Below are 12,419 nucleotides of genomic sequence, written 5' to 3' on the forward strand. Positions count from 1 at the left end.
GAGAGACCTTAACAGAGAGAGAGATGGAGAGACCTTAACAGAGAGAGAGATGGAGAGACCTTAACAGAGAGAGAGATGGAGAGACCTTAACAGAGAGAGAGATGGAGAGACCTTAACAGAGAGAGAGATGGAGAGACCTTAACAGAGAGAGAGATGGAGAGACCTTAGAGAGAGAGATGGAGAGACCTTAGAGAGAGAGATGGAGAGACCTTAGAGAGAGAGATGGAGAGACCTTAGAGAGAGAGATGGAGAGACCTTAGAGAGAGAGAGATGGAGAGACCTTAGAGAGAGAGATGGAGAGACCTTAGAGAGAGAGATGTAGAGACCTTAGAGAGAGAGATGTAGAGACCTTGGAGAGAGAGAGAGATGGAGAGACCTTAGAGAGAGAGATGTAGAGACCTTAACAGAGAGAGAGATGTAGAGACCTTAACAGAGAGAGAGATGTAGAGACCTTAACAGAGAGAGAGATGTAGAGACCTTAACAGAGAGAGAGATGGAGAGACCTTAACAGAGAGAGAGATGGAGAGATCTTAACAGAGAGAGAGATGGAGAGACCTTAACAGAGAGAGAGATGGAGAGACCTTAACATAGAGAGAGATGGAGAGACCTTAGAGAGAGAGATGGAGAGACCTTAGAGAGAGAGATGGAGAGACCTTAGAGAGAGAGATGGAGAGACCTTAGAGAGAGAGATGGAGAGACCTTAACAGAGAGAGAGATGGAGAGACCTTAACAGAGAGAGAGATGGAGAGACCTTAACAGAGAGAGAGATGGAGAGACCTTAACAGAGAGAGAGATGGAGAGACCTTAACAGAGAGAGAGATGGAGAGACCTTAACAGAGAGAGAGATGGAGAGACCTTAACAGAGAGAGAGATGGAGAGACCTTAACAGAGAGAGAGATGGAGAGACCTTAACAGAGAGAGAGATGGAGAGACCTTAACAGAGAGAGAGATGGAGAGACCTTAACAGAGAGAGAGATGGAGAGACCTTAACAGAGAGAGAGATGGAGAGACCTTAACAGAGAGAGAGATGGAGAGACCTTAACAGAGAGAGAGATGGAGAGACCTTAACAGAGAGAGAGATGGAGAGACCTTAACAGAGAGAGATGGAGAGACCTTAACAGAGAGAGAGATGGAGAGACCTTAACAGAGAGAGAGATGGAGAGACCTTAGAGAGAGAGATGGAGAGACCTTAGAGAGAGAGATGGAGAGACCTTAGAGAGAGAGATGGAGAGACCTTAGAGAGAGAGATGGAGAGACCTTAGAGAGAGAGATGGAGAGACCTTAACAGAGAGAGAGATGGAGAGACCTTAACAGAGAGAGAGATGGAGAGACCTTAGAGAGAGAGATGGAGAGACCTTAGAGAGAGAGATGGAGAGACCTTAGAGAGAGAGATGGAGAGACCTTAGAGAGAGAGATGGAGAGACCTTAGAGAGAGAGATGGAGAGACCTTAGAGAGAGAGATGGAGAGACCTTAGAGAGAGAGATGGAGAGACCTTAGAGAGAGAGAGATGGAGAGACCTTAGAGAGAGAGATGGAGAGACCTTAGAGAGAGAGAGATGGAGAGACCTTAGAGAGAGAGAGATGGAGAGACCTTAGAGAGAGAGAGATGGAGAGACCTTAGAGAGAGAGAGATGGAGAGACCTGAGAGAGAGATGGAGAGACCTAGAGAGAGAGAGATGGAGAGACCTTAGAGAGAGAGATGGAGAGACCTTAGAGAGAGAGATGGAGAGACCTTAGAGAGAGAGATGGAGAGACCTTAGAGAGAGAGATGGAGAGACCTTAGAGAGAGAGATGGAGAGACCTTAGAGAGAGAGATGGAGAGACCTTAGAGAGAGATGGAGAGATCTTAGAGAGAGATGGAGAGATCTTAGAGAGAGAGAGATGGAGAGACCTTAACAGAGAGAGAGATGGAGAGACCTTAACAGAGAGAGAGATGGAGAGACCTTAACAGAGAGAGAGATGGAGAGACCTTAACAGAGAGAGAGATGGAGAGACCTTAACAGAGAGAGAGATGGAGAGACCTTAACAGAGAGAGAGATGGAGAGATCTTAACAGAGAGAGATGGAGAGACCTTAACAGAGAGAGAGATGGAGAGACCTTAACAGAGAGAGATGGAGAGATCTTAACAGAGAGAGAGATGTAGAGACCTTAACAGAGAGAGAGATGTAGAGACCTTAACAGAGAGAGAGATCTTAATAGAGAGAGAGAGATCTTAACAGAGAGAGAGAGATCTTAACAGAGAGAGAGATCTTAACAGAGAGAGAGATCTTAACAGAGAGAGAGATCTTAACAGAGAGAGAGAGATCTTAACAGAGAGAGAGAGATCTTAACAGAGAGAGAGAGATCTTAACAGAGAGAGAGAGATCTTAACAGAGAGAGATCTTAACAGAGAGAGAAATCTTAACAGAGAGAGAAATCTTAACAGAGAGAAATCTTAACAGAGAGAGATCTTAACAGAGAGAGATCTTAACAGAGAGAGATCTTAACAGAGAGAGATCTTAACAGAGAGAAAGGTGGAGAGACCTTAACTGAGAGAAAGATGGAGAGATCTTAACAGAGAGAGAGATGGAGAGACCTTAACAGAGAGAGAGATGGAGAGACCTTAACAGAGAGAGAGATGGAGAGACCTTAACAGAGAGAGAGATGGAGAGACCTTAACAGAGAGAGATGGAGAGACCTTAACAGAGAGAGAGATGGAGAGACCTTAACAGAGAGAGAGATGGAGAGACCTTAACAGAGAGAGATGGAGAGACCTTAACAGAGAGAGATGGAGAGATCTTACCTGCAAGTGTTCACTAGAACCGCTGCTCAGCTCATCTCCAGACTCTGAGTCGTTGCGTCTCTCCGACCCCTCCGAGTCACAGTGCCCCGGAGGCATGTCCACATCCAGGGGCGCCCTGCGGAGCTCAGGGGAGGTTGCACGGGCACGGGGCAGCGTGTTACATCCCCGTCCAGGAGCGTGAGTGTTTTGGAGGACATCTACCAAGGCCCTGTCGTAGTCAGTGGGGCTACCAGGGTCTCTACCAGGGTTCTGGTTGGCATCCCTGTCCCTGTCCCTGCGCTGCCTCGGAGGGGTGAGGGCTGCCCCCGACGAGGAGGAGGGAGAAGGTGAGGAGGGAGAGGGCCGACTGAAACTGGTCACATTCAGGCTCTCGTTAGATCTGTCCATCTCCAGGACGATGGGTTTGACCCGCACAGTGTTTCCCCCGCTCCCCCCACGGTGATGCCCCAGGTGCAGGGGCTTGGGAGGCGGCATGAGGGCCTTGCGGACCTCCCTGACGTACTGCGCTGGGACATAGAACGCCTTGGCCCCCTCCTCCTTCTTGACCTGCCACCAGTCCCCGTTGGTCTTTTTCACCAACATGTAACACTCTCCCTGGTGGATGGAAACCTGACGCTCCTTGGACTTGTAATTGTAGTCATACTCCACCTCGATGTACACCTGGCCCGGGGCGATGGGCAGCTCACACCCCCGCCCATCCCGCTCTGCTGCCATCACGGTGAAAACGTTGGCTGGTGCTGGAGCTCACCTCTGCAGGGACACAGGCTGGCTCTGCATGGCCCACCGTACTACTGGGGAGAAGAGAGAAAAGGCCTAGTGTATCATAACATTAGTTTATATACACACTAGGGTTGCAAAAGTCCTGTAAAAGATTCCTGGAATCAGGAGAGAATTAGCAAGAAATCCAGAATCCTTCAACTCCAAGATTTCTGTGCTTGTGTAGTTTAAACACACAATATATAATGGAGGGATGGGACGAGAGAGCATAGACTGACTGGCCCCAGACCTGCAGATCTGACTGACTGGCAATCCCACTCCCCACATCTATGTACACTGTAAACAGTAAGAGTTGTACTCCCAGCCTAGGAAGCAGCCTGGAACAGGTAGATAAGATTACAGGAACACAGTCAAGAGAAAAGACTGAAGACAAGGCTGACTGGGTAAACCCATCCACAAGGCTGACTGGGTAAACCCATCCACAAGACTGACTGGGTAAACCCATCCACAAGGCTGACTGGGTAAACCCATCCACAAGGCTGACTGGGTAAACCCATCCACAAGGCTGACTGGGTAAACCCATCCACAAGGCTGACTGGGTAAACCCATCCACAAGGCTGGCTGGGTAAACCCATCCACAAGGCTGGCTGGGTAAACCCATCCACAAGGCTGGCTGGGTAAACCCATCCACAAGGCTGGCTGGGTAAACCCATCCACAAGGCTGACTGGGTAAACCCATCCACAAGGCTGGCTGGGTAAACCCATCCACAAGACTGACTGGGTAAACCCATCCACAAGGCTGACTGGGTAAACCCATCCACAAGGCTGACTGGGTAAACCCATCCACAAGGCTGACTGGGTAAACCCATCCACAAGGCTGACTGGGTAAACCCATCCACAAGGCTGGCTGGGTAAACCCATCCACAAGGCTGACTGGGTAAACCCATCCACAAGGCTGGGTTTAGGCTGGGTTTAGGCTGGGTTTAGGCTGGGTCTAGATAACATTAAAGGGAGTGAGAGTGACTAATACGACTCACGTGTTCCTCTTTCCCCCACTCACACACAGACTATCAATCTGAGCAAGCAGCTCTGACTGACTGGCCGTAGACCTGCAGCTCTGACTGACTGGCCGTAGACCTGCAGCTCTGACTGACTGGCCGTAGACCTGCAGCTCTGACTGACTGGCCCCAGACCTGCAGCTCTGACTGACTGGCCCCAGACCTGCAGCTCTGACTGACTGGCCCCAGACCTGCAGCTCTGACTGACTGGCCCCAGACCTGCAGCTCTGACTGACTGGCCCCAGACCTGCAGCTCTGACTGACTGGCCCCAGACCTGCAGCTCTGACTGACTGGCCCCAGACCTGCAGCTCTGACTGACTGGCCCCAGACCTGCAGCTCTGACTGACTGGCCCCAGACCTGCAGCTCTGACTGACTGGCCCCAGACCTGCAGCTCTGACTGACTGGCCCCAGACCTGCAGCTCTGACTGACTGGCCCCAGACCTGCAGCTCTGACTGACTGGCCCCAGACCTGCAGCTCTGACTGACTAGCCCCAGACCTGCAGCACAGTGCCATTCGTTGTTCTGATTACTCAACTCACACATACTTCCCTCATGAAGCCACACATACCTGAGGCTAGGGACAAAAAATGAGCTCAGTCATGTGCAGCTTGTTGCACAATCTGACCTTTGATGAGCAGCTCCACCTAAGAGAGACATTCACTAGCCTGGAATCCAAAATGAATTGCTCCATTTCACTTTTGACATTCCCACAATTGGTCTGGAGAAGAAGTTGACAGTCAGTACAAGTATTTGAGCTTGTCACAATCCAACCCAAAACCCTGTGCAGCTCAGTGATAATGTTCAATGTCCTGATGTTATGCCGACAGGCTAAACTCTGCTCCAGAAGGGGAAGTTGGTGGTTTGCCGAGCCCGAGGCCCTTGCTGATTTGCCCCGCCAGAGGCCCTTGCTGATTTGCCCCGCCCGAGGCCCTTGCTGATTTGCCCCGCCCGAGGCCCTTGCTGATTTGCCCCGCCCGAGGCCCTTGCTGATTTGCCCCGCCCGAGGCCCTTGCTGATTTGCCCCGCCCGAGGCCCTTGCTGATTTGCCCCGCCCGAGGCCCTTGCTGATTTGCCCCGCCCGAGGCCCTTGCTGATTTGCCCCGCCCGAGGCCCTTGCTGATTTGCCCCGCCCGAGGCCCTTGCTGATTTGCCCCGCCCGAGGCCCTTGTTGATTTGCCCCGCCCGAGGCCCTTGCTGATTTGCCCGCCCGAGGCCCTTGCTGATTTGCCCCGCCCGAGGCCCTTAATGATTTGCCGAGCCTCAAAGTTAGGCCATGTTTCATGTACAGTACTTGGATAAATCCCGCCGTCCAACTTTACACAGGCTAGTTAAGACAGTCATCATCACACAAACACAGTGCTCTCAAATGTCCCCCATTTCTGTCCACCAAACCATCCTTTTCAAAAACATTGGTTTTGAGTAGCCTAGTTATTGGGGACTTAAGAAAACCACAGCGAGCCAAACTGCTTTGACTATTTATACTGTCTCCACTGAGCCAACACCCAGCTAGAGGCCCCCGAGACTGGTCTAAAAACCACTCAGAAAGGGGTACGAGTTATGTGGCCTTGTGGTTAGTGTCCCGCCCTGAGATTGGAAGGTTGGGGGGGTTTTGATCCCCGGTCGAGTCGTACCAAAGAGTATGGCGCTGGCAACGCCAAGGATTGTGGGTTTGATTTTCACTAGGACAACCCATACCAAAGACGTCCAGGGGGTGTACTTGTTCATCAAGCTGCCGTACGCTACAGAAACAGGCTCAGACAAGCCGTACTGAAAAGGGTCCACAACGCTCATTAACAAACCAACAAAGTCCACCGCCTGCTCTCTTCATAGGGGTGATTGTGGGATAGGCAAGTTCAGCCTTGAGGTGGCTCAGTGTGCACTGTGCTGACAACTTTGGATTTATTCTCATCCTTTCTTTAACTTTTCTAGTTAAATAAAGGCTGCAGAGCAGTGTGAAGATAAAACCCTCAGAATGTATTAGCACTGAAGACTCAGGTGGATCACACATCACACGCTACAGAAGAAGAAGAAGCCAGAGAGAGGATCCAAATAAACAACAACATGGTGTCTCATGGGTCATTGGGGCGGCAGCGTAGCCTAGTGGTTAGAGCGTTGGACTAGTAACCGGAAGGTTGCGAGTTCAAACCCCCGAGCTGACAAGGTACAAATCTGTCGTTCTGCCCCTGAACAGGCAGTTAACCCACCAGGCCGTCATTGAAAATAAGAATCTGTTCTTAACTGACTTGCCTAAATAAAGGAAAAATAAAAAAAATTAAATTCAAACCCACTGTGGTAAACAAACAGATGGTGTTTGTGGTTTTATGAATCACAATTCGTCAGGCCTAGGTTGCATCTCAAACAGCACCCTACTTCGTAGTGCACTATATCGGAAACTAGTTGCCATTTCAGACACAGATAAAATGTGTCAACATCTGTCTACACAGTCTGCAATAGGCTATTATAGCAGTATCTCTCAAGCAATTCCTATTTTGTCCCAAATGGCACCCCTTACCCTTTCTAACAAACTTCTTTTGACCAGAACCTTTACGGGCTTCAAAAGGAAATGGGAAGCCATTTGTCTGCAGTCACTCCCAGTAGATGTTTAGATCATTACCTTAAAACACACACCGTGAGACTGTGTGATTAACTAACTCCCCTAATAGGAATACCTCAGTCAGAACACCCATATTACCACAACCACACTCTCCACGGCTACTAATCCCACCAAACATCCATGGTTTACCGAATGATAAATCACAGCTGAGCAGAGCCACTGGCCAGCATATTCATTCTATAGTATTGGACACTGAATAGGGGCCAGATGTGATGACTGTGGATGCATCCTAAAATGGAAACCTATTCCCTATCAGTGTTCTACTTTTGACCAGAGCTGTGTGGTCTCTGGTCAAAAGCAGTGCACTATATAGGGAATAGGGTGCAAAAGTAGTGCACTATATAGGGTATGGGTGACATTTAGGACGGAGACTTGGTCTGATTGATTTCCTAGCTGCATTTCCTGACAGACAGACGGACAGTTTCGGCAGGCGAGAATGACAGGAAGATGCAGCCGTTCTCAGTCTGTCCAGACTAAACCTTATTTTGAGCAGATATGGAGGGTGGCCAAGACAAGACGCCAGTCTCTTCTAGCGACCTTGCTTCCCAGAGGCTTTTCAGGCGTCTCTGGCACATGAAGAGAGCAGCACTGACTCGCCTGCGGTAGTTGCAGACTGACTAAGGTATTGGGTACTGCTTTGCAAGGTGTGAGGTTAGGTCCTGTGTGACTCAGTTGGTAGAGCATGATGCTTGAAACGCCAAGGATTGTGGGATTGATTTCCACCGGGGGCTACCCATAATGAAAATGTATACACGCATGACTAAGTCGCTTTGGATAAAAGTGTCAGCTACAAATGGCATATTATATTGTAAAAATCTCAGAACTTGTAGCAAGAAAAAGTATGTGAACCCTTTGAAATGACCTGGATTTCTACATAGAATTGGTCATCAAATTTGATTGGATCATCATCTAAGTCACAACTATAAAACAAACATTGTGCTTAAACTAAATAACACTAATTATTGTATTTTTCTTGTCTATATTGAACACATCATTTAAACATTCACAGTGTAGGTTGGTAAACGTATGTGAACCCCGAGGCTAATGACTTCTCCAAAAGATAATTGGAGTCAGGAGTCAGCTAATCTGGAGTCTAGTCATTGAGACGAGATTGGAGATGTTGGTTAGAGCTGCCTTGCCCTGTATAAAACACTCATAAAATGCGAGTTTGCTATTCACAAGAAGCATTGCCTGATGTGAACCACCATCGAACAAAAAGAGATCTCAGAAGATCCAAGATTAAGAATTGCAATAAAGCTGGAAAGGGTTACAAAAGTATCTCTAAAAGCCTCGATGTTCATCAGTCCACAGTAAGAGAAAATGTCTGTAAATGGAGAAAGATCAGCACTGTTGCTACTCTCTCTAGGAGTGGCCATCCTGGAAAGATGACTGCCAGAGCACAGCGCAGAATGCTCAATGAGGCTAAGAAGAATCCTAGACTGTCAGCTAAAGACTTACATCTCTGTTGACGAGTCTACGATACATAAAACACTAAACAAGACTGGTGTTCATGGGAGAACACCAAGGAAGAAGCCACTGCTGTCCAAAAAAAACATTGCTGCACGTCTGAAGTTCACAAAAGAGCATCTGGATCTTCCATAGCGCTTCTGGAAAAAATATTCTGTGGACAGATGAAACTAAAGTTGAGTTGTTTGGAAGGAACACAACACTATGTGTGAAGAACAAAAGGCACAGCACACCAACATCAAAACCTCATCCCACTGTAAAGTATATTGGAGGAGAATCATGGTTTGGGGCTGCTTTGCTGCCTTCGGGCCTGGACCGCTTGCTATCATCGACAGAACAATCAATTCCAAAGTTTATCAAGACATTTTGCAGGAGAATGTAAGGCTATCTGTCCCCCAATTGAAGCTCAACAGAAGTTGGGTGATGCAACAGGACAACGACCCATTAAACAGAAGTAAATCAACAGCAACAAAACAGAAGACAACACACCTTCTGGAGTGGCCCAGTCAGAGTCCTGGCCTTCTGGAGTGGCCCAGTCAGAGTCCTGACCTTCTGGAGTGGCCCAGTCAGAGTCCTGGCCTTCTGGAGTGGCCCAGTCAGAGTCCTGGCCTTCTGGAGTGGCCCAGTCAGAGTCCTGGCCTTCTGGAGTGGCCCAGTCAGAGTCCTGGCCTTCTGGAGTGGCCCAGTCAGAGTCCTGGCCTTCTGGAGTGGCCCAGTCAGAGTCCTGGCCTTCTGGAGTGGCCCAGTCAGAGTCCTGGCCTTCTGGAGTGGCCCAGTCAGAGTCCTGACCTTCTGGAGTGGCCCAGTCAGAGTCCTGGCCTTCTGGAGTGGCCCAGTCAGAGTCCTGGCCTTCTGGAGTGGCCCAGTCAGAGTCCTGGCCTTCTGGAGTGGCCCAGTCAGAGCCCTGGCCTTCTGGAGTGGCCCAGTCAGAGCCCTGGCCTTCTGGAGTGGCCCAGTCAGAGCCCTGGCCTTCTGGAGTGGCCCAGTCAGAGCCCTGGCCTTCTGGAGTGGCCCAGTCAGAGCCCTGGCCTTCTGGAGTGGCCCAGTCAGAGCCCTGGCCTTCTGGAGTGGCCCAGTCAGAGCCCTGGCCCTCTGGAGTGGCCCAGTCAGAGTCCTGGCCTTCTGGAGTGGCCCAGTCAGAGTCCTGGCCTTCTGGAGTGGCCCAGTCAGAGTCCTGGCCTTCTGGAGTGGCCCAGTCAGAGTCCTGGCCTTCTGGAGTGGCCCAGTCAGAGTCCTGGCCTTCTGGAGTGGCCCAGTCAGAGTCCTGGCCTTCTGGAGTGGCCCAGTCAGAGTCCTGGCCTTCTGGAGTGGCCCAGTCAGAGTCCTGACCTTCTGGAGTGGCCCAGTCAGAGCCCTGACCTTCTGGAGTGGCCCAGTCAGAGCCCTGGCCTTCTGGAGTGGCCCAGTCAGAGCCCTGGCCTTCTGGAGTGGCCCAGTCAGAGTCCTGGCCTTCTGGAGTGGCCCAGTCAGAGTCCTGGCCTTCTGGAGTGGCCCAGTCAGAGCCCTGGCCTTCTGGAGTGGCCCAGTCAGAGTCCTGGCCTTCTGGAGTGGCCCAGTCAGAGTCCTGGCCTTCTGGAGTGGCCCAGTCAGAGTCCTGGCCTTCTGGAGTGGCCCAGTCAGAGTCCTGGCCTTCTGGAGTGGCCCAGTCAGAGTCCTGGCCTTCTGGAGTGGCCCAGTCAGAGTCCTGGCCTTCTGGAGTGGCCCAGTCAGAGTCCTGGCCTTCTGGAGTGGCCCAGTCAGAGTCCTGGCCTTCTGGAGTGGCCCAGTCAGAGTCCTGACCTTCTGGAGTGGCCCAGTCAGAGCCCTGACCTTCTGGAGTGGCCCAGTCAGAGCCCTGGCCTTCTGGAGTGGCCCAGTCAGAGCCCTGGCCTTCTGGAGTGGCCCAGTCAGAGTCCTGGCCTTCTGGAGTGGCCCAGTCAGAGTCCTGGCCTTCTGGAGTGGCCCAGTCAGAGCCCTGGCCTTCTGGAGTGGCCCAGTCAGAGCCCTGGCCTTCTGGAGTGGCCCAGTCAGAGTCCTGGCCTTCTGGAGTGGCCCAGTCAGAGTCCTGGCCTTCTGGAGTGGCCCAGTCAGAGTCCTGACCTTCTGGAGTGGCCCAGTCAGAGTCCTGGCCTTCTGGAGTGGCCCAGTCAGAGTCCTGACCTTCTGGAGTGGCCCAGTCAGAGTCCTGGCCTTCTGGAGTGGCCCAGTCAGAGCCCTGGCCTTCTGGAGTGGCCCAGTCAGAGCCCTGGCCTTCTGGAGTGGCCCAGTCAGAGTCCTGGCCTTCTGGAGTGGCCCAGTCAGAGCCCTGGCTTCAACCCGATGGAGATGCTGTGGCATGGCCTCAAGACGACGGTTCACACCAGACATCCCAAGAACATTGCTGAACTGAAACAGTTTTGTGAAGAGAAAGCGTCCAAAATTCCTCCTGACCGTTGTGCAAGGTCTGATCCGCAACTACAGAAAACGCTTGGTTGAGTTTATTGCTGCCAAAGGAGGCTCAACCAGTTATTAAACCCAAGGGTTCACATACTTTTCCCACCCTGCACTGTTAAAATGTGTACACGGTGTGTTCAATAAAGACATGATAACGTATAGTTGTTTGTGTGTTATTAGTTTAAGCAGACTGCGTCCGTCTATTGTTGTGACCTAGATGAAGACCAGATCAAATTTTATGACTAATTTATGCAGAAATCTGGGTATTTCCAAAGGGTTCAGGTACTTTGTGTTGCCACTGTATGCCTAGGTCTCTCGTACCAAGTCCATGCACTGCTGTCGACTGACAACCTGACTGAGCCTGGCTAGCACCGTGTGGACTGGACAGAGAACCAGTTGGCTACTAGTTGATTAGACCTATATCTAGACGGCACTGTCCCAGATAAACACCCCTAGAAATGTAGGGAAGCACCCTTTTCACGCCCCTCCCATACCAAAGTGACTTTTTCATAGCTGGTTTGGAGAATTTATACAGCAGATTAGGAGAATTAAAGTAGCAGGTTAGGAGACTCAGGTTAAGGTTAGGAGACTCACGTTAAGGTTAGGAGACTCACGTTAAGGTTAGGAGACTCACGTTAAGGTTAAGAAAAGGGTTAGGGTGAGCAAAAATGCTTTCCTAACCTGCTATGAAAATCACTTCTTATCAAAGTGGCGGGAACAGAGTATGTCCCTAGCAGCATCCCTTAAAAGGACAGTGTGACATTTGGGCAATTAAACCCGTTTTTCTACAAACCCAGTCAGATTAATTTATGGATATTATTTGTATGTCTCTGCGTGCAGCTTGAAGGAAGACGAAGGCAGTTTCTGGAGCCATTGTCTACAGGAACAACTACCACACTTTTAACACGGCTTTGATTCGCATCGGTATGCCTGCAGAGAGCCAAAAGACACAGCATTGACTTTTAAATGCCACTTATATTCCGTGACAATAAGGGGATGGGATTTACAATGGAGGTATGGGGTGGGACTTGGAGGGAGGGGCAGTTTCAATGGTACTGAACACAAACAAGAGTCACAGAGAGAATGGCTAGAGGACATAAATCAGGCCAAGTTAGGAATGCTGGGACTCAGTGGTAGCATCCCAAATAGCACCCTATATAGTGCACTACTTTTGACCAGAACCCATAGCACCCTATTCCCTATATAGTGCACTACGTTTGACCAGGACCCATAGCACCCTATTCCCTATATAGTGCACTACGTTTGACCAGGACCCATAGCACCCTATTCCCTATATAGAGCACTACGTTTGACCAGGACCCATAGCACCCTATTCCCTATATAGTGCACTACGTTTGACCAGGACC

The 12,419-nt window shown here is 50.4% G+C and overlaps 1 protein-coding gene across 6 annotated transcripts in view; it reads right to left on the reverse strand.

The window, feature by feature from the left end:
* Positions 1 to 12,419, reverse strand: part of LOC118377073 (rho GTPase-activating protein 12-like) — a 147,719-nt gene that overhangs the window by 124,067 nt on the left and 11,233 nt on the right. For 5 of the 6 annotated variants that reach the window (XM_052476276.1, XM_052476275.1, XM_052476273.1 and 2 more), the window contains exon 2: positions 2,783 to 3,573. In XM_052476276.1, coding sequence (XP_052332236.1) covers positions 2,783 to 3,496 — 714 coding nt within the window. In that variant the 5' untranslated portion in view covers positions 3,497 to 3,573. The remainder of the gene's footprint in view (positions 1 to 2,782; positions 3,574 to 12,419) is intronic. The other variant, XM_052476272.1, reaches the window with a different exon arrangement.

This window comes from Oncorhynchus keta, chromosome 23 (assembly GCF_023373465.1).
Source record: "Oncorhynchus keta strain PuntledgeMale-10-30-2019 chromosome 23, Oket_V2, whole genome shotgun sequence".
Classification (NCBI taxonomy): Eukaryota; Metazoa; Chordata; class Actinopteri; order Salmoniformes; family Salmonidae; genus Oncorhynchus; species Oncorhynchus keta.